The 26,694-nt window shown below is 37.6% G+C and overlaps 2 protein-coding genes across 3 annotated transcripts; both read right to left on the bottom strand.

Annotated features, from left to right (window-relative positions):
- Positions 1-1,873: 1,873 nt before the first annotated feature.
- On the bottom strand, positions 1,874-5,284 carry LOC106437653 (chaperonin 60 subunit beta 3, chloroplastic). Of its 2 annotated transcripts, none has more exons than XM_013878577.3 (15): positions 5,084-5,284; positions 4,666-4,885; positions 4,454-4,579; positions 4,241-4,378; positions 4,075-4,170; positions 3,748-3,990; positions 3,438-3,672; positions 3,185-3,354; positions 3,018-3,095; positions 2,874-2,945; positions 2,688-2,792; positions 2,510-2,602; positions 2,319-2,411; positions 2,118-2,235; positions 1,874-2,029 (listed from the first exon to the last, which is right to left on the bottom strand). In XM_013878577.3, exons 2-15 carry the CDS (start codon positions 4,867-4,869, stop codon positions 2,016-2,018), a joined length of 1,785 nt encoding a protein of 594 aa, XP_013734031.1. In that variant the 5' UTR covers positions 4,870-4,885; positions 5,084-5,284; the 3' UTR covers positions 1,874-2,015. The 2 variants fall into 2 exon arrangements, with proteins under 2 accessions (XP_013734031.1, XP_013734032.1); XM_013878578.3 differs by lacking the exon at positions 5,084-5,284 and adding an exon at positions 5,024-5,053.
- Positions 5,285-22,547: 17,263 nt separating this feature from the next.
- LOC106441738 (probable L-gulonolactone oxidase 4) lies at positions 22,548-25,962 on the bottom strand. The gene is made up of 4 exons (XM_022709481.2): positions 24,811-25,962; positions 24,471-24,726; positions 24,286-24,387; positions 22,548-24,214 (listed from the first exon to the last, which is right to left on the bottom strand). The coding sequence occupies exons 1-4, from the start codon at positions 25,498-25,500 to the stop codon at positions 23,499-23,501; spliced, it is 1,764 nt and encodes a 587-aa protein (XP_022565202.2). The 5' UTR covers positions 25,501-25,962; the 3' UTR covers positions 22,548-23,498.
- Between the last annotated feature and the right edge of the window lie 732 nt (positions 25,963-26,694).

The raw sequence follows: 26,694 nt of genomic DNA, 5'->3' as shown, positions 1-26,694 counted from the left end.
ACTTTGAAAGAAGTTTTCGAAAAAGACTCGTAAACTGTTGCCTTTTACCTTAATTTCATCATCAACTTGGATCGTCTTTACTTGCGGTGTTTCACCCTTTTAAGTAACAAAATATCGACATAATTTTAGATGAATTAGTAAATTCAGATACATTGAAGTTTTGAGAAACCCTTTTGTTTTGTTAATTGCTTGAGAAAAAAACTTAGGAATATACCCTACAAAAAGATAATTTTCGAATAACAATATCATAAGTAAAACGAGCTAAACAGACTCTTTAAAGTAATAGTTAGATATTCTTTCAGATAATAATAATTTAAGAAAAACTATCAAATCATTCAGCCGTCATAAACAATTAAATAAATATTACTTTCTTGACAAAACGAACAAATAATAGCGAACAGTGACAAGCATCACTAGAAGTCTGAAACCCTAATTTGCGTAGCTCACAGTCTATCAATTTATTACGATTGAACATCTTCTCCATTGCCATGGTGATTTGTACAAGCTAAAATGTTCTATTCATTTATCATATCAAAGATCAATTGTTTCAATCTGGATAACACGACCAAAACCTATATGGCTGTCGAGCCAATCAGATTCTAACTCTCGTTGTATGTGTTTCCATTGAGAGATTCGTGTTTGATTTTAGACATTAACAATTTCTTTTTACCACGGTCACATGATTTCTTCTTTTTTTTTTTAGTTTGTTTTTCACATCTTGAGAATAATAGAAACAACTATCCATTCGACTTTAAATTTTAAAGGAAATATGGATAAATGAAACATAAGCAAGAAAAATCTTCTTTTTTGAAACAAGCACGAAAAATCTAATAAAACAGTTTCATATATATTCCATTTTCTTTTCCTTCGTTCTTGAATTTTACCATACAAATTGAGATACAATGTTCTCAACTGAGTGCTAGCATTCTTTTCCACACACAAACCAATTGATCTTTAGAAAACTTGACACAGATTTATTATCTATAGTTATAATTTAACATAGGTTGGTTATCTATAGTTCGATTAATTCAATCTTAAATCATATTAAATTGATTTGAAGACTTCACTGGTAGTTTTTGCGTCGTCTGACTCTATTCTGATCATTACTAAACATAGACCCAAAAATATCAAAAAAAGTTATGCACAATCCCAAAGTGAAAAAGGTTATGAAGGATATGAGTCATAGTGCAACCCACTTGCAATTTTTATGTTATTATCGAGTTTGAAAATGCTCTAAACTTGCAAGGAAATTTTTCTCATCAATAACACCGTGTCGCTGGATTAAAACCAAATTAAAATAGCAAAGAAAGAAGCTTCAAGGAAGACAAGTAAGTAGCTCTCTTTCTCTTTCTCTTTCTCTTTCCCCCTTTAACTTGTTATCAACTTTAGGTTATGAAAAATAGAGTCGTCACAAATATAACTTAACACAAATATAACTTAACAATTTTTTCAAGTATGATTGACTCTAAAATTGCTATACAAGTACATCAAAAATACTCTCAATTCTGTTATCAAAACTGTGGTTTTGTGAAAAAAGAATATGAACAAAACCACCAAAAAGGTTATGAAGATGAGAGTCACTGTGTAACCACTCTGCAGCTTTTAACGTATGATTTGACTTTGAAAATGTAGTTGTTTAGTATTTCTCTCCTCGACAAATAATTACTAGATAAAAGAATAATACCAAAATGTTGGAAACTTCTAGGAAGATCACTTTCTGTTTCTTCATCCACCAAACTGACATCTTGAAATAATGATGTAATAAACGAAAAATTATATACTGTCCGCATCACCAATTAGTGTATCACTAATATCTGTTGATCATGCCAACTTGCAAATCATGTAATCTTTTCTCGACGATGACGTGTTCATATATTCAAAGATTTGTTTTATTCTTGCTTCAGAGAACACAGAAACCACATTATATGTTCATCAAGTCATCGGAAAAACATATGTTTTAGATCAGAAAATAAAGAACTTAGTCGTGGCTTTTGCTTCCTCAGAGACTACTCTGTTTAGAAGCCATAACCTGAAAAATCAAAAGACATCAGAAAAATGTTGCAGAAGGTAAACGATGGTTCAAGAGGATTCCATAAAAAAAAAGAACTATGACAAACCTGAATTATCCATGGCAGGAGCTGCTGATTCAGGCTCCTTGATCTCCACAACCACACAATCAGACATCAAGAATGTCTTAGCCACAGATGAAGCATGCTCTAAGCAACATCTCACAACCTTAAAGAAGAAGAAAAACACACTCGGTTAGCATGCAAAACCATAAGATTTCAATCTGCGATGAAGTAAGGATCTCTTCTCACTTTGGTTGGATCAATGATTCCTGCAGACATAAGATCTTCGTATTTGCCAGTTGCAGCGTTGTAACCGTGTTTAGGGTTGTCGCTAGAGAGTACCTTCACACCAAACAAAAAAAAAACAGCCATTTTCTTAGTTTTCTATAACAAAGACTCAAACTTCCAATCTGCATAAAGATGATGTTCATATTGTTTACCTTTTCGCTGACAACGCTACCATTAACACCAGCGTTCTTGGCGATTAACTTCAATGGGTAACTCAATGCTTTCTTAACAATCTCAGCTCCAACCTGAATGTTACAATGATCGCAGAAACAGTGTTATAACCAAGAACTCATTCATATGATTACTGCTGTGAACCTTGTATAGACTAACCTTTTCTTCATCGTTTGCTAGAGTCGCTTTAATGGCATCCACTTTTGCTGCAAGTCTTAGCAGAGTGCATCCACCTCCAACAACAATACCTTCTTCCACAGCCGCCTAATTTTATCAAAGGTTCAACGAGTTAGTCCCAGCATCTAAAACACATCAAGATTCTTTGCTTAGAGATAATGTTACTACCTTTGTAGCATTAAGAGCATCTTCAACTCTCAATTTCTTCTCCTTAAGCTCTGTCTCAGTTTGTGCTCCAACCTAAACATATATGTACAACATTGTAGTTAACGCTTTTTGTACCAATGTGAATGACTTTTTAGTATCTTTTACCTGGATTACAGCAACACCGCCTGATAATTTAGCGATTCTCTCATTAAGCTTTTCCTTCTCATAGTCTTGTTCAGCAGCCTACACAAAACACACAGAGAGACTTGACATTAATAAGCAAAATAAAACTAACAAGAGATAAACACTTCATTTTGCTTTTTGAGATGTACCTCGATAAGATTCTTGATCTGTTCAACTCTCTTCTTCACAACTTCTTCAGTACTTCCATCACCAACAATAGTCGTAGTGTCTTTTGTGAGAACCACTTTACCAGCATTACCCAAAACCTCTGGTCCAACTTTCTCCAACTGAAGCCCAACCTCTTCCCTAATTACAGTAGCTACAAAGAGGGGAAACAAACGCCGCAACTTTAGAAACTACACAGTAGTAATAAAAGGATGGTTTAGTGATTTGGTGTCTCACCTCCTGTAAGAGCAGCAATGTCATCAAGGTACTGACTCTTCCTCTCTCCAAACCCAGGAGCTTTTAAAGCAGCAATCTTTATAGTACCACGAAGCTTGTTAACAACAAGAGTCGCTAATGGCTCTTGCTCGATGTCTTCAGCAATGATCAGAAGCGGGTATCCACCTTTGATAGCATCTTCAAGAATACTGATAATGTCTCTAGCATTTGTTATTTTCTTGTCAACAAGAAACAACTGCACCAATCAAGAAGAGACTATTATTAAAATCCTGCGGTTGTTAATCAGCTAAATAAACAATAGTTATAATACCTTGCAGTTCTCGTATTCAGCACACATTTTCTCACTATCAGTGACAAAGTAAGGAGAAATGTAGCCACGATCGAATTGCATCCCTTCAACAACGTAGAGACTGTTCTCTGCGCTTTTTCCTTCTTCCAGAGTGACAACGCCTTTACGGCCAACTTTAGCCATTGCTTCCGCAATCATGTTGCCTACTTCGTAGTTGTTTCCTGCACTTACAGCTGCTACATCTGCGAGTTCACTATCTTCGACCTACAAAGCCAGAAGTTTTGTTCTTAGAGCACAATGAAACACAGCAATGACCAAGAGAATCTGACTAGAGTATTGGGGAGATACCTCTTTTGACATCTTCTTCAACTCGGCGACAAGAGCCTTGGTGGTTTTCTCGATTCCTCTGGTAATCAACACCGGGTTTGCACCAGCAGCCACCACCTGCAGATTTCGATTTAAACATCACATTTTAATCAAACATTGATGCGTTAAATTCACAAGGAGTACAAACCTTGACACCTTCAGCGATGAGACCTTGCGCAAGAACAACGGAAGTCGTCGTTCCATCACCAGCTAAGTCATTAGTCTTGGAAGCAGCTTGTCTCACTAGCTTAGCACCAATGTTCTCAACTGGATCCTCAAGCTCAACCTAACCAAAACAACACAACAAAATCTTTAAAAGCAAATATAAAAGAAGAACAAAGTCTATCTACTACATCATCACCTCTCTAGCAACTGTAACACCGTCATTAACGATCCTCGGAGAACCGTATTTGCTTTCAAGAACAACGTTTCTCCCTTTTGGACCTAATGTAACTCCAACTAGATCCGCAAGTTTGTTCACACCAGCCTAACACCAACGAAACACACTCATCATCATTAACGAATCAAAAACCTAAACACACTCGGTGAAACATAATCTCATTAGACTCTCACTTGAAGCTTCTTAATAGCAGTCCCGTCTTTATTGAAATGCAACTGCTTAGCCGCGTAGATTTTGGGGAACCTCGCTTTCCTCTGAGCAAAAGCTTGACTCTTTCCAAAAGGGTTCGTCGAGACCGAAACAAGAGATGATAATCTGTTCGAAGGAGGAGCCAAAGATGAGCCCAGTGAAGACGTTGCGCTGAAAGCTGAAGCCATGGTTTGGTTTCACTCTCTGCAGAAAACAATGACCAAAAACAAATCAAAGATTAAAACTTTATTGATTCCACTGATCTAAGAAAGAAGACTATTGAACTTTGTAATCATCGACAAGCTAATCAAAAAGGGTATCTGAAAAGAAACAACTTTCTACCTAAACTCGAACAAACAGATATCTAAAAAGATCAAACGATGAGTAAAACTTAGCACTTACTGAGACTGAGAGAGAGTGTGCGTGAAGAAAACTATGCGACTCGCGTTTATTATTATTCGATGGTTTTCGTTTTGTGATCGCGTCTTCGAGGTTTGTGGTTGAATCTGAGCCGTTGGATTGGTTATTCACCAAAAGCAATGAACTTGGAATCCTCTGGAACTTTTATTAAACCCTAACCCCCCCCCCCCCACCAACTCTACACTACACGTACGTGCGAGCTACTTGTGAACACTTCCATCATTTCTGTCACGTGCGGAAATTGAATTATAACACTGTATTGGGCTTTTTTTTAAAGTAGGCCCATTTTAGTGGATAATGATGGAAACATTAAAGACGGGACACGTCGATTTTAATCTGGTCATTACGGTTACGCTTTCATTTAGGAAGGTTAATATTTTCTTCTTAATTCGTTGAATTGTATATTATGGTATTTACTGTTACTGTTACGAACAACGTGGATTGCTAGTAACCAAATGACCAAACCGTGGCCCATGGAGAGAGAGAGAGTCGGCCGCCTCTAGTATTAGGATGTTTCCATTTATCTCTTCATGTTTATCTTTAAGAGGTTTTCCTTTTTACTTTAGGATAATGATTTGTACACTTTCATTTTATCTGATTCTTGTAACCCCTATATAAGGGAACATTTTGATTCAGTAATAATAGAGACATAACACACCATTTCCCCTCTTGTTCACAACACGTTATCAGCACGATAGCCTCTGAACCCTGAGACCAAAATCGAAACCTAAAAGCCTAAACCGGCGACCCAAAACCTAAAATCCTAATCCTAGTCTTGTTCTTAGTTCATCCAAGAACTCAGGAGATCCACCATAGCTTCTCAGATCACGTCCCAGCTCAGAAGAACCGCCATCCAGCTCGCGATCGAACCCGAAGTCCGCGACCGACCCGAGACGATCCGATCCCCGAACAGCTCGCAGCCGAGACGCCTCCAGCCCGCGATCGACTCCATCCGCGACCCGATAGGAGGCAGCAGACGTCCGATCATCTCAGCTCGAAGTCTCATCCATTCTCAGGTGGTCCGGTTCAAAATCCCCTACAAAACAAAGATGTCGAAAATAGCAAACAGAGACTACGCAGCCCTTAATCTCTCCGGAGACAATTACTTGCAGTGGGCGCTAGATACAAGGATTAGTCTAAAGTCCAAAGGACTCGGTGATACTATCATCGAGGACAACAATGAGAATGAAAAGAATAGATACAGGGCCATAAGTTTTATGCGCCATCATCTCATTGAAGGTCTTAAGGATCAGTACATGATGATTGAGAATCCATTGGATCTTTGGAATGCTTTAAAGCACATATATGATCACCAAAAGATGGTGTTGCTTCCAAAGGCAAGGCACGACTGGATGCATCTCAGATTCATGGACTATAAGTCCGTGGATGAATATAATTCAGCCTTGTTCAAGATAGTATCCATACTAAGGCTTTGTGGTGAAGAAGTGTCCGATGTGATGATGCTTGAAAAGACCTACACGAATTTTAATCAGTCGAATTCTGTGTTGCAACAGCAATATAGAACAAAAGGTTTTGCCACATATACTGATCTGATCTCATGTCTACTCTTGGCCGAGGCAAACAATGAGCTTCTTATGAAGAATAGTGGAGCTAGACCGGCCGGGACAGCACCATTACCCGAAGCCCATGAGGTTGAAAAGAAAGATCCCAAAGAAACCTACTACACCCAAGACAACAGGAAACCATACGGCAATGGCCGTGGTGGGTACAGGGGGCGTAGGCGTGACAATCATAACGGTCGAGACAACTACTCAACCGGCCGAAAAGGAAACCACAATAACCGTGGTCGTGGTTCCAATTACGGTCGGGGCCGAGGGAGTTATGGCCGTGGACGAGGTGGCATATCCAAACCATCTTACACGTCCAAGTCATTGTGTCACAGATGCGGGATGGACAACCATTGGGCCAAGAACTGCAGAACTCCGAAACACTTGTGCGAACTCTATCAAGAGAGTCTCAAGAACAAGAACCCGGAGGCAAACATGATCCAAGAAAACGGTCAGGATGACAAAGGATATGGATATGATGCTGACAATGAATCCGACAGGGACAATAAAGATGACCAAATGGATTTTGAGACATCCGACTGTCTAAAGGACTAGTTTTTCGAATCACATTGTCTTATTGCTTTATGTCTTTGATTTGGTGTTTTTATTTTATGAAATGACATTTATAATAATAAAAGTTTTAAAGACCTTATGAAGTCTCTAAAGTTTAGAAAATTTTATTTATAGAAATGAATGATGAGATGAGTATACTTGTGGTGGATAGTGGCACAAGTCATACGATCCTTAGAGACAAAAGGTACTTTATGAATATCACAATGCAAAGTGCAAAGGTACAAACAATTGCGGGTGAGGCCAGCCTGATTGAAGGTCACGGCCAGGCCTATGTGATGATGCCCAAGGGCACTCACCTAGAGATCAAAACCGCCTTGTATTCCCCAAGCTCTAGAAGAAGCTTATTGAGTTTCAAGGATATAAGATTGAATGGTTTCCATCTTGAAACATGGGAAGAGGGAAACAAAGAATTCCTTAACATAACTCTGATCACCAAAGGCAATAAAAAGATCCTAGAGACTATGCCCGCAATGTCTACTGGTCTTTACTATGCAAAGATCAGTATGGTCGAGGCAAATGCCTCCGAGCTATTCACTTTATGGCATAACCGGCTTGGTCATCCCGGAACAGGAATGATGCGAAAATTGATGATGAATTCACAAGGGCACACGTTTAAAGGAGTGATCCCACGAAATCTCACATGTGCTGCATGTGCACAAGGGAAACTCATAACTAGGCCATCACCAGCCAAGGTTAATAAAGAAACCTTAAACTTTCTGGAAAGGATCCAAGGAGATATATGTGGACCAATACACCCACCTTCTGGGACGTTTAAATACTTCATGGTCCTCATTGATGCATCGACCAGATGGTCGCATGTATGTCTATTGTCCACTCGGAACCTAGCCTTTGCACGGCTGCTTGCTCAGATGATAAGGCTGAGAGCACACTTTCCAGATTTTCCTCTTAAGACTATACGTCTAGACAATGCTGGTGAATTCACGTCCCAGGCGTTTAATGAATACTGTATGTCCATGGGGGTAAAAGTAGAACACTCCGTGGCACATGTCCATACACAGAACGGCTTGGCCGAATCCTTCATTAAACGTATCCAGCTGATAGCCCGTACATTGCTAATGAAGTCTCAACTTCCGGTATCAGCATGGGGACATGCAGTTTTACATGCAACGGAACTGATTCGCATCAGGCCATCTAGTGAGCATAGATATTCACCATCCCAATTACTTACGGGTCATGAGCCAGACGTGTCCCACATCAAAACTTTTGGATGTGCCGTCTACGTTCCAATTGCTCCACCACAGAGAACAAAGATGGGACCGCAGAGGAGGATGAGAATATACGTTGGATATGAATCCCCAAGCATTATAAAGTATCTTGAGCCAACAACCGGTGATTTGTTTAAAGCCAGATACGAAGACTCACAGTTCGATGAGTCCACATATCCGTCCTTAGGGGGAGATAACTGCCGGTTGATAACAAAAGAGTTAGAATGGTTTAGACCATCAACATCTTGGCAAGATCCTCGGACTAAAGACTGTGATTTAGAAGTCCAAAAGATAATACATCTTCAAGAGCTAGCTAATAGACTGCCAGATACATTTGCTGACCCAAATAGAGTGACAATATCACACATCCCGGCTTGTAATGCACCTATAAGACTAGACGTCCAAGATGGACAATGTCAAGTGGCTACAGAGTCTAAGCAACGTCTAAAACGTGGCAGACCAATTGGTTCCAAAGACAAACAGCCTCGGAAATCCAAGAAAGGTGCTGGATCCGAGAGCATCAAGGAAACCGTCCAGGACATAGATGGATCGGTCGAGCCGACCAGAATGGTCGAGCCAAGCGTACCGACCACACCCGATGATCCGGCCGTTCCTCAAAGTGAGGTCCGGGATGCTGGACTTCATGGGACACAAGAGCCGGACAACCAAGAGATCTCTATAGACCATGTAATGTCTGGAAAACAATGGAACAGAAAAGATATCAACGTTGATGATTTATTTGCATACAAGGTATCACTTGAGATCATGGATAAAGATGAGGATCTAGAACCCACGTCCATACAAGAATGCATGCTAAGATCAGATTGGATCAAATGGAAACAAGCTATAAACGTGGAGTTAGAATCATTGAGAAAGAGAGACGTTTTTGGCCATATAATCCTGACACCTAGAGATGTCAAACCAGTGGGATACAAATGGGTCTTTGTAAGGAAGAGAAACGAGAAAGGAGAAGTAGTGAGATACAAAGCACGGCTTGTAGCACAAGGATTCTCACAAAGACCAGGAATAGACTATGAGGAAACTTATTCCCCTGTGGTGGATGCGACTACATTGAGATATCTAATCAGTCTGGCCGTGAAAGAAAACATTGATTTGCGCCTAATGGATGTAGTGACTGCATACCTGTACGGACCACTGGATAATGAAATACATATGAGAGTTCCAGAGGGTATTGAGCTCAAAGATAAGAGAGGTTCTCGAGAACAACATTGCATTAAGCTGAATAAAGCCTTATATGGCTTAAAGCAATCAGGTCGAATGTGGTACAACCGATTGTCCGAGTACTTAACCAAAGAGGGTTATAAGAATGATCCAATAAGTCCATGTATATTCATAAAAAAATTCGACAGCAAGGGCTATGTTATAATGTCTGTTTATGTGGACGACCTGAACATAATAGGAACCTCTGGAGAGATTTCCCAAACGGTCGAGTGTCTAAAGAAAGAATTCGAAATGAAAGACTTAGGGAAAACTAAGTTCTGTTTGGGATTACAGTTTGAGTATAAAGCAAATGGCATCCTTGTGCATCAAGAAACTTATACAGAAAAGATACTCAAGCAATTCAATATGGACCAGGCACACCCCTTGCCGTGTCCTATGGTCGTGAGGTCCTTAGACCTGGAAAAGGATCCATTCGGACCTAAGAAACCGGACGAGGAAGCACTCGGATCGGAAGTGCCTTACTTAAGTGCCATTGGGGCCTTAATGTATTTAGCTAGTCATACTAGACCGGACATAAGCTTTGCCGTGAGCTTACTATCTAGATTTGGTTCATGTCCGACCTTAAGGCATTGGAACGGAGTGAAACATCTGTTCAGGTATCTGCAAGGAACAAAAGATCTCGGTTTGTTCTATACCAACCGGCCAGGAGAGAACATGGTCGGATATGCAGATGCTGGGTACTTATCTGACCCACACCAAGCTAGATCTCAAACAGGATATGTGTTTACACATAGTGGAGCCGCAATATGCTGGCGTTCAACAAAGCAATCCTTAGTTGCTACATCATCTAATCACGCCGAGATCATAGCCATGTATGAGGCAAGCCGTGAGCTTGTCTGGTTGAGGAACATGACCGGCCATGTCTTAAAAGAGAGTGGTCTGGCCGTGGGACAAGAGAAAGAGGAGCCAATGATCATCTACGAGGGAAATGCAGCGTGCATTGCTCAGCTCAAAGAAGGATACATCAAAGGAGACAGGACAAAGCACATCCTGCCCAAGTTCTTTTTCACCCACGACTTGCAGAAGGCAAAGGAGGTTCAAGTAGTTCAAGTCCGATCCAGCGACAACTCAGCCGACCTTTTCACTAAGTCTCTGCCAACCTCAACGTTCAGGAAGCTAGTTCATCAGATAGGTATGCGCCGGCTGAAGGATCTTCAGTGATACCTTCATCAGGGGGACACTACAAGAAAACACAGTTTTAGCAAGGAAATTTAACGAGGAAAACTATTCCTCGTGAAATTACGATGACTTAACGATGAAATTGCGAGGAAATAAAGTTTCCTCGTAATGGCCTTGTAAAATACCGAGTAAAGCTTTTCCTCGTAGAATCGTCGTAAGTTGACGTGGTTTTTCCGAGAAAAATGTGTTTCGTCGCAAATTCGTCGTAATTTTAGCATGATTTTTACGAGGAAATAACTTACGAGGAAAGAACGAGAAATCCACCAACTTAACACGTTTTTTTTGCCACCAACCTAATTTTTCGTCGTAAATTCCTAGCAAAATTCAACTACCAGATTCGAAAATTTTCTATATATATGGAGGTTTGAACATAATTTTAAGCACACCAACAAGAAAAAAAACGTGAAAAAAATGTCGGGCTTGGGAAATATTTTCGAGTTGCGGAGGTGGATGTATATGCATAGAGATGCTAACGGGAGAGTGACGAAAGAATATCTTGCTGGGTTGGAGCGTTTTATGCATCAAGCAGATTCTACACCGCTCGCCCAAGAAAGCGGTAAAATATTCTGTCCTTGTAGGAAATGTAACAATTCAAAGTTGGCAAATCGTGAAAATGTTTGGAAGCATTTAGTAAATAGAGGTTTCACGCCAAATTATTATATCTGGTTTCAACATGGAGAAGGTTATAGTTATGATCAGAATGAAGCTAGTAGTAGTAATAGCAACTTTCAAGAAGAACCGGTTGATCATCAATTGCATAATGCACATAGTTACCATCAGGAGGATCAGCCGATGGTAGATTATGATAGGGTTCATGATATGGTAACTGATGCATTCGTAGCTCATGATGATGAAGATGAAGAACCTAACATAGATTCAAAAAAGTTTTATGAAATGTTAGATGCGGCAAATCAACCACTTTACAGTGGTTGTAGAGAAGGTCTCTCTAAATTGTCATTGGCTGCTAGAATGATGAATATTAAAACTGATCACAATCTACCTGAAAGTTGCATGAACGAATGGGCAGATTTATTTAAAGAGTATTTGCCGGAAGACAATGAGTCTGCTGATTCTTATTATGAGATTCAGAAACTGGTTTATAGTCTTGGGTTGCCTTCGGAGATGATAGATGTTTGCATCGACAACTGCATGATCTACTGGGGAGATGATGAGAAGTTGGAAGAATGTCGATTCTGCAAGAAACCACGATTCAAGCCGCAAGGAAGGGGACGTAATAGGGTACCGTACCAAAGGATGTGGTACCTACCAATTACAGATAGATTGAAAAGATTGTACCAATCGGAGCAGACTGCTGGAAAGATGAGGTGGCATGCCGAGCATACTCAGACGGATGGTGAGATGACTCATCCATCAGATGCAAGAGCCTGGAAACATTTTAACAAAGTACATCCGAATTTCGCTAGCAATAGCCGGAATGTGTACCTCGGATTATGCACAGATGGATTTAGTCCATTTGGAATGTCAGGGAGACAATATTCATTGTGGCCTGTCTTTCTTACGCCATACAACCTGCCACCGGAGATGTGCATGCAACAGGAGTTTTTATTCTTGACCATATTAATACCCGGTCCGAAGCATCCAAAAAGGTCACTTGATGTTTTCCTACAACCACTGATAAAAGAGTTGAAGGATTTGTGGTCAACAGGGGTGAGGACGTATGACTGCTCAACGAAGAAGAATTTTACGATGCGAGCTATGCTTTTGTGGACCATAAGTGACTTTCCTGCCTATGGGATGTTGTCTGGATGGACTACACATGGGAGATTAGCTTGTCCATATTGTAATGGAACGACAGATGCATTTCAACTGAAGAATGGTAGAAAGACAAGTTGGTTCGATTGTCACCGTCGATTTCTTCCAGTTGGCCATCCGTACCGAAGAAACAAGAATTTGTTTAGGCACAAAAAGGTTGTGAGAGACACTCCTCCTCCATATCTAACTGGAGAACAAATTGAAGCGCAAATCGACTACTACGGAGCTAACGAAACAGTTCGCTGGGGTGGTAATTGGCATGTCCCTCGTAATATGCCTGATTCTTACGGTGTTCATCACAACTGGCACAAGAAGAGTATATTTTGGGAGTTACCATATTGGAAGGATCTTCTTCTGCGCCACAACCTTGATGTGATGCATATAGAGAAGAATTTCTTTGAGAACATCATGAATACAATATTGAATGTCCCAGGGAAGACAAAAGACAACATAAAATCGAGGTTGGACTTGCCGGATATTTGCTCAAGAAGTGAGTTACATATAAAAAGCAATGGCCAAGTTCCCGTTCCAATTTTTAGATTGTCTTCAGAAAAAAAGTCGGTTTTGTTCAATTGGGTGGCATCAGAAGTGAAGTTCCCTGATGGGTATGTTTCAAATCTTTCAAGATGTGTTGAAAAGGGTCAAAAGTTCTCCGGGATGAAGAGTCATGATTGTCATGTCTTTATGCAACGACTTCTGCCATTTGCATTTGCGGAGCTACTTGCAACAAACGTACATGAAGCACTTGCAGGTAGTTTACAATAGGACAATAATATTAAATTGGTTTAGTTTACAATAATAGTATTTGACTAACAATGTGTTTAATTGTTTTTGGAATAGGCATTGGAGCATTTTTCAGGGATTTGAGCACACGCACTCTTAAAGAAGAAGTCGTAGAACAGCTTCAGGAGAACATTCCTATCTTATTGTGCAACTTGGAGAAGATATTTCCTCCAGGCTTTTTTGACGTGATGGAGCATCTAGCTATCCACCTCCCATATGAGGCATTGCTTCGTGGACCGGTACATTACGGATGGATGTATCAGTACGAGCGAGCCATGAAATATTTGAAGGGAAAAGCAAAGAACCTCGCCAAAGTTGAAGGTTCTATAATTGCTGGAAGTTTGACAGAAGAAGTTTCTCACTTCACATCGTACTACTTTGCGTCAAAAGTACGTACCCGAAGAAGAGCTCCAAGAAGATATGATGATGGTGGCGTTGCGCCCACATATGCAGTTGTTGGTGTTCCAGAAATCTTTAGCCAGATTGGACGACTTGGTGGGAAATCAAAACAGGTTTGGTGGTCGAGTGAAGAAGACGCTCATAGTGCACACACCTATATTCTACTCAATTGCGAGGATCCATTGATGCGTTATTTTGAAAGGTAACTTAAATTGAGTATACATTATATAATTGAGAGAGATTAATTCATGTAAAATGTGAATTTACAGCATGTTTGTTTCACAAGTCAAAGAAACATTTCCTGGTATATCCACAAGTGACGTAGACAAAAGAAAAGATCAACACTTTGTTAAGTGGTTGAAGAATCAGGTATTAATCAAATACTTTTAAAATTTTCATACATGAATGATTTGTATTTCAACGTTCTTTTTATTTTTAAATAGGTTGATTATGACGACGATGCAGATTATCCTAAGTGGTTACACGAAGTAATTCAATCTCCACTTGTAAAGGTCACCACATCACAGATGTATTTCACACGAGGCTATACTTTTCACACATATGAGTATGGTAAACAGCGGGCAACCAGTAACTATGGAATTTGTGTGAAAGGAGAAACAGATTTCTACGGAATCTTGACGGAGATTATTGAAGTCGAATTCCCAGGGATATTGAAGCTAAAATGCGTCCTCTTCAAGTGTGAATGGTTCGACCCCGTCGTCAATAGAGGTGTTCGGTTGAACAAATTCGGTGTAGTAGATGTCAACGGTGGCCGGAGGTACAACAAATTCGAGCCCTTCATCTTAGCTTCACAAGCAGACCAAGTTAGCTTCCTTCCATACCCACGGATGAGAGAGTCGGGTATAAATTGGTTAGCCGTGATCAAAGTTACACCTCGAGGACGAATCATCGTAGGAGAAGAACCACCATTGCAAGAAGAACAAATAAATGAAGTTCATGAACCTGAACAAGAAATTGATGACATCCTTCTCATTGATCCGCATAATCACGAGTATGAAGATCTTACCGAAGATCCCACGGAGGAAGCTGTTGAAGACGAGTTTCATGTAAATGATGATGTTTCAAGTGATGACGAGAATGTCGATGAATCCGATTAATGTATTTCATATTTGTATGAGTTTGATTTATTATATATAATTAAAGATAATGGGAGTTTATTTATAAATAAGATATCGACATTAATTATAAGTAAAGGAATTGTGTTTTTATAATTTTCGGTTTGGATTAGAATGAATTGCTTGAGGTTAAAGGATAGAAGTGTTTGATATATGAAGTAGAAGATAAAGAAGATGTGGTTTGGGATTTGGGGTTTCGTTTTAGGGGTTTAGAGACAGTCGTCGTACTTTCCACGTTATCTCACGGGAATTTTACGACGATTAATAATACATTACCTCGCATATTCCACGGTAACAGTAAACGTCGTAAGAGCCTCGTAACTTACGTGGACTAAGCGACGATTTATAATTAAAAAAGCGGACCTCGCTTATTCCACGTAAGACCAAAACGTCGTAAGAGCCTCGTTAACTTACGTGGAATGAGCGAGGTTAGCTTTTTTATTTTACTTTTCGTCGTTAATTCGTCGGTAAATATAAACCCTAAACTAAAATGAAACCCAAATCCCTAAACCCCAAATGTGCAAACCCTAAAACTCCCCATCCTACTTCATATAAACTAAAAAAAAATTAATTTTCAATTTTATATAAACTTAAAAAAAAAAGAGAAGAAAGATATTGGAAACACATATGACGAGATACGTAAGTGTAGCCCACATAAATCTACATCATTTGTATTCAAATATCTTCTTCTCTTTTTTTTTGTTTTTAAACCTTTCATATATGATTTGTAGCGTGTGTTTGATTTGTTGTGTGATACGTCAAATTCAAAATTTGTAAAATTGTTTTCCAACGTATTAAACCTTTCAAATTCAAAAAAATATATATATTGAAGTTAAAGGGTTAGAAATATATGAAGTATTAGATAAGAAATATAAGAAAGATAGGGTTTGAGGTTTGGAGATAAGAAAGATAGGGTTTGAGGTTTGGGGTTTAAGATTTTAGGGGTTAGCAAAAAAAGCCTCGCTATTTGCACGTAAAATCGATGATAAAAACAAAAATCGTCGCAAGAACGACGTTAAATAAAACACGGGCCTCTGTATATCCTCGTTAATTTGCTTGGGCCTTGCGACGAAACGAAAGACGGGCCCACGTAAAATCGATGATAAAACAAAAATCATCGCAAGAACGACGTTAAATAAAAGACGGGCCTCTGTATATCCTCGTTAATTTGCTTGGGCCTTGCGACAAAACGAAAGACGGGCCTCTGTCTTTCCTCGTTATTTTGCGACGAATTTTCGACGAACACTAATCCTATATATAGGCGAAACCGCAGCCCTCTTCATTTCCTCTCTAATTCCTCTCTACAGCCTCTCCATTTCCTCTCAACATGGTAACTCTCTTTCCTCTCTAAGTAGTTTAGGGAATTTAGATTAGGTGGTTAGTTTAGGGAATTTAGTTTACGAAATTAGTTTACAAAATTTAGGTTTCCTCATTTTATTAATTACGTAGTTAATACTGTTCATAATTTTTTATTTACTCTTGACTTTAATTTAGAAATTTAAATTTTGCAGACTATTCGTAGACACCAGCGTAGTGCTCACTACTCGCAGATGTTCGGTCCACCGGGTAGTCGGTTAGACCCGCCTTCACTTCCCGGTTCTTTTTCAGCTCCCGGTTCTTCGGGTCAGCAGGAGACCGTCCCCGAGACTCAATCTTCTCAGAGAGTCTCGCCTTCTTCTACGGCATCGCCATCAGTTCCTCATGTGCCTCCTCCGGTAGCTCCTCCTTCGATGCCAGCTCCTCATGTGCCTCCTCAGATGCCCGCCCATCAGGTTCATGCTGATTTGATGGTGCCAGCGAGTTGTCCTTACTCTCAGTACACTGTTGAGGACATTCTCGGTTTGCCAGGCAGAGAAGGCTTACCGATCATAGACCCCGACCGACCTGAAGGAACACTTTATGTATGTTACATTTATTTTTTAAAATTCATTTGTGACTTTAATAAATATTTAAAACTTTGAATTTGTTTTTTTTTTCAGGTTTGGGGTTGATAACTGCCTTGCAACAGAAGTAACCGAGACGATTAAAGGTTACTTCTCCATGGCACATCCCAACTGGAAATCCACTCCGATCTACATCAGAAGGACGTGGTTCAAGATTTACGCTGTAAGTTTTTACAATTTATTCCTGATTTATATTTTTTTAAATTTTATTTTTCTAAACTAATTATTAATATTTTTTTTTTTTGCAGCAAAAATTTAATTGGTCCATGGGGGTCACTGAGAAGGTGCGGAAAGAGTTTATCGACAAGGCGAAGAAACGTTTGTTGGACACGGTCTCCAACTGGAAGGGTGACTGGATCGTGAAGGGCTATGAGCGGGGCAAACCCACAACCATCACCACGGACGTGTGGGATGGCCTCATCCGTTACTGGAGGGATCCTGATGCCATGAGAGTCGCCCAGTCTTGCTCCGCCTCCCGTAACTCGGTAGATGAGCACGGCCACAGGGCGATGCAACATAGTACGGGCCAAAAGCCACACGCCCGCGTCCGTTTGGAAATGGTACGTAATTTAAATATTTAACTTTTTGATTTTTAATATATATATATATATATATATATATATATATATAAAAACTTTCTTAACTATTTTTAGGCCAAGGAGTTGGGACGTTTACCGACTCTTATGGAACTTTTCGATCGGACCCACAAGAACAAGGCGGGCGCATTTGTAGATGAGAAGTCTGAGAAGATCTACAATGATGTGGCAGCTCGTATTGACGAGCGTGAGACCCAGCTGGCGCAGGAGTCCGCCGACGGATCACCCGTCGTCTTATCCACAATAGAAGTGGATAGAATTTACGAGGAGGTAAATTTTATATAAATTTTTTATTAATTCCATTTTACTTTAAAATTTAAATTTTAATATATATTTTATTGTTTTTTAAGGTCGCTCCCAAGAAAAAGGGACGTGTGTTGGGGATTGGTTCCGTCAACGATGTTCCGAGAGCGACTTCCTCTTATGGCCAGAGACGGGATGATGAAGTCTCTCAGCTGCGCGACGTGTTGGAGACGACACAACATCAGCTGTCGTCGACACAAAACGAGTTGGCCTCGACAAAATCGTCGTTCACAGCTCGTATGACTGGTCTCGAGAACTTCTTGGACGTCATAGCGGCCACAAATCCGGAATGGGAGGCCATGTTCAGGACCATGAGACAACAAAACCCCATTCCAGGCGAGACATCCGTGCAAGTCAACGAGGAAGATCTCTCGAGAAGGAGCGAGGAATTCTACGACGCGGCAATGCAGCATTAGTTTTTTTTTTTGTTATTGTATTTTAAAATTCAAAACTTATTTATATATTATATAATTTCATTTTAATTCGGCCAAAAAAAAATTTTCTATTCGATTTAATTTCAATTAAAATTTTATTAATAAATTAAATAAATATAATTTTTATTTATAAATTCAGTAAATAGAAAACAAAGTAATTGCGTCGCTAATTCCCGATGTATTAACGACGAAATATCGAGGAACAATTAACGAGGATTTTACGTGGATTTAGTTACGATTCTATTACGACGAATTGTTTCCGTGTTCCTTACGTTTTTATTACGACGAATTTATTTAGAGGTTTTTGCGGGTCTTTTACGACGAATCATTTACGAGTTTCTTACGAGGAAGCACAACGACCGCGTTACGTGGAAACCCCACGTGGTCTTTACGACGAAAACTTAATTCTTCTTTACGAGGAAAATATAACCTCGCTAATTAACGAGGAAATGGCGACGAATCTTCTCTTACGACAATCATATAACGACGAAACGCTTTTCATCGCCATTTCCTCGTAAGCCTTCTTTTCCGAGGAAATAACGACGATTTTGGCCGTCGTTAAATTTGTGTTTTCTTGTAGTGGGAGTGTCATGCGTTGTACTCTTTTTCCTGTCTACGGTTTCCATTTTTTCCACCTTGGGTTTTTGGTTTTCCTAGAGAGGTTTTAACGAGGCAACATCGTGCATGATACGAGCCTATATGGTTCTAGCATCCAAGGGGGAGTGTTACGAACAATGTGGATTGCTAGTAACCAAATGGCCAAACCGTGGCCCATGGAGAGAAAGAGAGTCGGCCGCCTAAGAGGAGAGAGAGTCGGCCGCCTCTAGTATTAGGATGTTTCCATTTATCTCTTCATGTTTATCTTTAAGAGGTTTTCCCTTTTACTTTAGGATAATGATTTGTACACTTTCCTTTTATCTGATTCTTGTAACCCATATATAAGAGAACACTTTGATTCAGTAATAATAGAGACATAACACACCATTTCCCCTCTTGTTCACAACAGTTACCACATTCTTCATGATATATGATAGATAAGATTTTTATCTATATATTGCTCCATTGCCGATATAAATCAAATTTTCATCGTTATCTCATTTTTCTATTTAAATACACATACGGGGACCGTAACGATAAGATCAAGAAGCAATAATGAAAAAACAAATCTTTGTCAGTTTCTAGTCGTATGCATGCTGTTGTGGTCATCTCAAATTCAGGGAAATAGATGTGATGATTCAGGCATCCAAGCTCTAATGGCTTGTGGATATTCTATCGCCAAGGAGCTGTCATCTCCTCCGAAACCATTAGATGGTTGTTGCACCGCTGTCCGAATCATTGGGATGAAATGCGTCTGCGAAATCATCAATAAGGAAATCGAATCCGCCATTGATATGCAAAAGCTCGTCAATGTTGCTTCTGCTTGTGGCCGTCCACTTGCTCCTCATTCACAATGCGGAAGTAAGTCCAAACGTAACCCACTATTTTTTCGATTTTATTTTATTTTTTTATTTTTTTAAACACCCTTTTATTTTATTTATTTGAGTTTTAGAATTACCTTAAAATAAAACAATCTTTTTAATCTGCCTCACTGCTATAAAAAAATATATGATGAATATGTAACTCAATGGGGTTAAATGAATCCAAAACAACAATTCAAAGCCTTACAACCAAAACTCATATGTATATATATATATATCACTAGTTGTTCAAAACATCACTATTGAATTTTAGCAAAAACAAATCATCACATATTGAAATACAAATTATATTTTACGTTGTAGTAACCTCGTCGTCTCTAGTAACCGAATATCACTAGTAGATAAATTTTTTTGATATTTTATAGATTATAAGTTTGATTTACTTGTGATTTCTTCGCTTTTTCAGGTTACCTAGTTCCCGGTGTTGCATGATGAATGAAACTTGCATAAGCTAATGTGGATTTCTTTAAATACTTATGCTAAATAAATCTAAACTATTAAAAGTGAAGTACGATTAAAACTTAACCCTAATTTTTCCCTAATATTTACAGTCACTAGAATTAACTCTACAATTTTACTTCATACACTTTAACGGCGTAAGAAGCCCATTAACTTTTTTGCATACCAACGACTTCTTTTGTATTTCGCATTAATAACAATAATAACAAACCCCTAAATTTAAGGTATGCCATTAATAACTACCTATTAATAACATTAGTAAAGATACCTGCAAAACAAGTTTTACAATACTACACGTTGTAGAATTTTATTATATTCCTACAATGTATATCATTCACTTGCACCATATATATTTAATAAGAATAACTTATGTAATTTATGCCGACAAAAAAACTTATGTAATTTAGAACTTTGATTTTTTATCACCATAAAATACACTATTAAACATTAACAATTTAGGGGTGGACAAAAAAATCAAACCAAACCGAGCCAAACCAAAACGATTCATTGGAATCCAAACTAAACCAAAATATATGTTTAAATCATTTGGTTGAAGATTTTATCAACCCAAATAGTTCGGTTAGGTTCGGTTTTAAAACAAACCAAAAAATTAAAGTGTTTTAATTAGATTAATTAAATATACTAATAATATTAAGATTTAATATATTTAACCATTTAACATAAACAACTAAATATAATTTATACATTTTACATTTAAATGAAAAAATAAACACAACTAAAAATAAAATAAGAAAAATATGAATCTCATACATTAATATCAAAACCAAAAAATTACGTAAGATATCTATATTATTAAAACTGAAGTAACTTTTAAAACTAACTATTATTTTATCCTAATAATTAAAACTTTCGCCATTGACTTAATAATTATTACTTTAACTATAAATCATTTATTTTGTTAAATTATTCTCCAACCAAACTTTCAATTATTTTATAATCGGAATATGCTCTAATCAATTTTTACAAATCATTTTTAGATTATTCTCTCTAACGGGAATATTCTCTAATCAATTTGACAAAAATATTTATTTAAAATGTGACATACAAACTTTAAATGTTATATATATATATTATTATTTCTTTTCACATACAAAATATAAGTTATAAATATTCTATTAAAACATATAAAGTTATTTTTCAAATATTTTTAAATAATTGGATGATTAATATTAAGGGAAATTATATGTTTACCACTTTCACGCTACCATTTTTCATTTTTACCACCATTAGAAAGACATTTTCAAAAATATATTCTTCATAAAGTGGCAAAAGACTCTTATGTCCACGTTATTTACATATATAATAAATAAATATTTAAATAAATAAAAATCTAAAAAACTAAAAAAATTATTTTTTAGTTTTTTTTTCTGAATTATACTATTTCAAAATTCAAACCCTAAACCCTAAAACTCAACTCTAAACCCTAAACCATCAATCCTAAACCCTATTTTTTTAAATACGAACCCTAAACCCTAAACCATCAATCTTAAACTCTTTTTTTTTTGAAATAAACCCTAAACCCCGAAACATCAACTCTAAACCCTAAACACTAAACTTTCAACTCTAAACCCTAAAACATCAACTCTAAACCCTAAGCCCTAAACCCTAAACCATCAATACTAAACCCTAAACTATCAACACTAAACCATAAACCCTAAAAAGTAAACTCTAAACCCTAAAAAATTAACCCTAAACTCTAAAACATCAACTCTAAACCTTAAACCTTCAACTCTAAACCCTAAACCCTAAATCCTAAACCCGAAACCCTAAAAACCTAGAGTTGATGTTTTAGGGTTTAGATTTGAAGATTTAGGGTTTAGGGTTTACGTTTAGGGTTTAGAGTTGATGTTTTAGGGTTTAGATTTGAAGGTTTAGGGTTTTAGGGTTTAGGGTTCGAATTTCAGAAAAATATAAGGTTTAGGGTTTAGGGTTTACATTTAGGGTTTAGGGTTGATATTTTAGGGTTTTGATTTGAAGGTTTAGGGTTTAGGGTTTAGAGTTGATGTTTCGGAGTTTAGGGTTTAGAGTTGATGTTTCATGGTATAGGGTTTAGAGTTGATGATGTAGGGTTTAAAGTTGATGTTTTAAGTTTAGATTTAGGGTTTAGGGTTTATGTTTGGGGTTTAGAGTTGATGTTTTAGGGTTTAGATTTGAAGTTTTAGGGTTTAGATTTGAAGTTTTAGGGTTTAGAGTTGATGTTTCGGGGTTTAGGGTTTAGAGTTGATGATTTAGGGTTTAGAGTTGATGTTTTAAGTTTAGATTAGTTAACCTTATGTTTTTTTGTGTCAAAAGTAATCAAAAGGTTATAAATGTCTTTTACCATTCATTAAAGATGAGGGTAAAAGTGATTAGCGTAAACATGAAATAAAAGTGATTAGTGTAAACATGAAAAGTGGTACTTTGAAAATGGTATTTTTGGCAATTTCCCTTAATATTATTCATACATATCTATTTAAATTATAAAAATAAAATAATAAATTGTTATGAAAACTATTTTCCTCAAAATTAAACATAGAAAAAATGATTTGGCTTATAAAAGACTTAGAAACAAATCTATCTATTTTATTAAAGCAGAAGTGAATTATTTGACATATATTTTGTTATGGAAAAGATTATTAAAAATATAAACATACTAGTTGGTATTTTATTTTATAAATAAATACATAAAAACTGTTAATGTAATTAAAATTACTTACCGGCGAATATGTTATATAAATTATCATTTTGATTGGTTTAGTATCCAACCAAAATATAAGCAACCTATAAATCACAGACAATTAAAAACCGTCGATGTATCACAAATGTATTACAAATCGAAAATTAACATTCTTATGAAGCATATATGTGCAACCATTACATTTTTGTAATGTAAAAAAGTTTATACGTTAATTCTATTAAAATAAATACCCGTGCGGGTGCGGTCGAGCTCTAGTTATAGATATATGGAAATACACTAGTAATTTGAAGACCATTCCCTATTTTCTCTCTTATTCTTGGTACTTGGTACGGCTTAGTCAATAATCGATAACTCAATATTGCTAAAGTATGCCTCCAAAACAATTACTCTGTTTTTTCATACATAGAAAGCCCAACATACGATGGATGATGAATCCATCCTCATCAGGAGCAGATAACAGAGGATGATCAAAAGGTGGTTATCACAGACTCACGAGGCCGTTTATAAATAAAAGTGGACACGATTTGAAAAGGTTTTGAGAGGTGGAGCTTCAATAGTTATTTATTTAAGTATGATTCTTCGATAGTTTGGAGGTTAATAATCACTCTCAAGCACTTACACGAGTACAAACCCTAGCTGCACTATAAACTTTACCTGGCCGACACAAATAACCTTTGTTAGGAGCACACTGAGAATCCTCCGAACAAATACATAGCCCTTCCAATGCACATCCTTGTTTCACAACCGTCACGTTTCCTTTTAACCCTAGAATCTGATCGGTCCATTCTGTAGAAAACAACCCCGAGGGATCCAATCTCTCCTTTACTTTCAGAAACAAGTTTGCGTTCTTGTACTTCTTAATGACACCATCAAACGCTATGTTCCTATTCTTTCCCCAATGTGGCAAAGCATTGTACTTCAAGAGCGCCATTTGCTCGATCTCTTCAATATAATCCTCGTAGAGACGAGGAGTCAAAGGATCATCTTTGCTTCTGTAGTAAGTTAGGTCAAAGTCTAAAGCTTTTTCTTCCTTCCCAAGAAAGGCAGGAGAGGATGTGACATATCGCATTAAAATGCCGTTGTTGAGTTCAAGGACGCAGAGAGATTTAGGTTCGATCTTTACAAGAGCTTTGATGTCTTTTATGAAAGCTTTGACTCGCGCAAGAGGAACACTAAATGTTGTTTGATGAAAAAATTGGCCTTTTATCCGCGGATCCCACGGACAAGCCGTGATCAGTCCATTCTGATGACTGTCTAGACATGAACCGGAAGACATCATACGGTCTTGGCTTCCGACAGCCGGATAGCCTGTAAATATAAAGCCTGCGATGGATGCATAAAAACATAAGAATCTTATATATATGAAAACAATCAAGAGATGTAGATGATTGTACCATTATTGGTCACACCGAACGCGATTCTTAACAAAAAGGATGATAGTTGTCTTGCTCTCACACACTTTCCGTTTGCTTCTCCAGACAACTCGTCACTCTCCTCTGCATATCATGAACCAAAAACATATAAGAAGCGGCATAGTTAACCATGTAAACATATATAATTGAGAAAACAAAGAATGAACCTAAGGATCTGACGAAGGCAACGATCAAAGAGACTTGTGAACGGAATGGGAAGAAACTGAACACGCCATCTCCCGAAACTTTTGTCGGAACTCGGTCATCAATTCTATACACAACTTTTCCTTGGCTTGGTAACCATAATAAGTCCGCAAATTCGTGTTGTCTACCAAAAGTCAAGGCTTGATCTTCCATGTCGGTATCGTTTCTCACAACATACGTCAAGGATCTCTTGAACATTGGTTCTAATTTGAAAGTTACCTGTCCAAATATACAAAAAGAAATAAAATGTACATATTTGTAGCACAAAAAAGAATATATAATTCGTATTTTAAACATACATACCTGAGATATAACACCAAGAACTCCTAAAGAAACTGTGGCTGCATTAAATCCTTCAGGGTTCATAGTCTCACTAAGAACCCGAACCTTCACATACCCGTCAGAAACGGAACCGGGACTCACGATGCTTATCTCGGTCACGTAATCATGGACGGCACTTCCGTTACCCCACAACGAACTACCGTGAGCACCCGTCCCCATCATCCCTCCAACCGTTAGTCCCCACCAGTACGGTGCGTACGGTAACGCCAGCTCCAACTTGGCCGCTTCTTCTATCAGCTCCCTTAGCGTCACGCCGCTCTCAACCGTTAAAGTCTTGGCCTTGGGATCGGTTCTCACCACATGGTTTAGAAATTTGGTGCTTATGAGAATCCCGTCCTTTACGTCAGTGCAGACCAGCTTTGGGATGCTGTGAGAGTACCGAGTCACAACCCTCATCTTTTGGCCGGCTCTAGTGGCTGCAGCCACCACAGAGACGAGCTCAGCCTCGGTTCTTGGGTACTCCACCTTTGCAGCTTCGCATATGGAGCGGTCAGGAAATGCTCCATACGAATTCGTAACCGTGCATATTGTGTTCCTAGACTTGCACTTGACCGGATCATCTGGAGGAGTTGAGGAAGCGAATGTGACAAGACAAAAGATCACACACAGCCAAAATGCCATTTTCTTGAAGAAACTTTTTAGAACTGGCATTTGCAAGGGAAATATCTTTTTCTTTTTCTTTTTTGTTTATGAAATTATTCAAGGGAAACGTTTCGGCATTGTTTCATTTATATCTTACTTATAGTTTCGATTTATCATCATCACATGGTATAAAGAGCGACCTGTAATGTGAGCTTCTGTGGTATGTATTATGTGACATCAAATTATTTCAGTATAATTCTGCAAAGAAACATTAAATGAAATTCAGAGATGTTTAGGTAGAATCTGGACCTAGCTATATTATGGGACTTTTTTGGGGTAATTACATCATACAGTTACTCTTCTGAAAATGATATGATAAGATTCGACGTATACTACAAACAATTACCTAGCGCTTAAACAAAATTCGATAAAATGTTGAAAATTAAGAGACTTTTGTAGACCTCTATAACTCTGGTTTTTGTGGGTGAAATAAATGGCACATGTTTCTAGTTTGGCTAACATAATTCTGAAATGGAGATTTACCATAAATATCCCAGCTCAACACGCATTCACATTGTACAATGAAAACTGATTCGCATTTACACGGAAAATTAGGTAATAATCGGCGCCAAACGCAGAATGTGATTATTATTTTCGTTATTTTTAATAGAAACACATTAAATCTGTTTAATCTGGATATCGGTTCAGTTTTAAGTTATTTTTTTTTATTTTTAATCTCCTAAAATATAACTATTATTTTAAATTAATATTTATTTTGGTTTATTCGGTTAGAATGTTTGATTTTTTAGTTTTTTCGGTAAAAACCAAAAATTATTATTATTTGTTTATTCTCATGTTATGAATTTTAGATAGTTTCATATCATAGTTTGTACACGGATAATAGTTCAAGAAAATGAAAAAAAAATTATTAAGACAAATCATTTCACTACAATTTGGTCAGTAGTGAAAGAAGCATTAAGAAAAAAACATTTCAACTTCCAAAAAAATAGATACTTCAGTTGTGATAAATACTTAGTCACAAGGTGCTCACATCAAGGTGCACATGTATGTGTATTAAAAGTATATAAAAATAGTTGACAAATATATAAAGATATTGTTAATTAATATTAAATGACATTTTTGTTCAAAATAATACATAAAAGATAAAATTAAAATTAATTAAAAATTAAAAAGGCCTTGACATAAGTGAATTTTTTTCATATAAAGAAAAATAAATTGTATCCGTAAATAAAGGTGGGCACA

The sequence above is a fragment of the Brassica napus genome, chromosome C9, assembly GCF_020379485.1.
Source record: "Brassica napus cultivar Da-Ae chromosome C9, Da-Ae, whole genome shotgun sequence".
NCBI classification, from domain to species: domain Eukaryota; kingdom Viridiplantae; phylum Streptophyta; class Magnoliopsida; order Brassicales; family Brassicaceae; genus Brassica; species Brassica napus.
This window is presented reverse-complemented; position numbering and strand designations above follow the sequence as displayed.

What these genes read in the sequence shown, in the direction of transcription:
- LOC106437653 (XM_013878577.3), bottom strand. Translation starts at nt 4,869, where the DNA reads ATGGCTTCAGCTTTCAGCGCAACGTCTTCACTGGGCTCATCTTTGGCT. An exon ending in ATGCTCTTAATGCTACAAAG is followed by an intron (nt 2,793 to 2,873) that starts GTAGTAACATTA and finishes TGATAAAATTAG; the next exon opens with GCGGCTGTGGAAGAAGGTAT. An exon ending in TAGCAAACGATGAAGAAAAG is followed by an intron (nt 2,603 to 2,687) that starts GTTAGTCTATAC and finishes TGTAACATTCAG; the next exon opens with GTTGGAGCTGAGATTGTTAA.
- LOC106441738 (XM_022709481.2), bottom strand. Translation starts at nt 25,500, where the DNA reads ATGCCAGTTCTAAAAAGTTTCTTCAAGAAAATGGCATTTTGGCTGTGT. An exon ending in TGCCTTCGTCAGATCCTTAG is followed by an intron (nt 24,388 to 24,470) that starts GTTCATTCTTTG and finishes CATGATATGCAG; the next exon opens with AGGAGAGTGACGAGTTGTCT. An exon ending in GTTCGGTGTGACCAATAATG is followed by an intron (nt 24,215 to 24,285) that starts GTACAATCATCT and finishes CATCCATCGCAG; the next exon opens with GCTTTATATTTACAGGCTAT.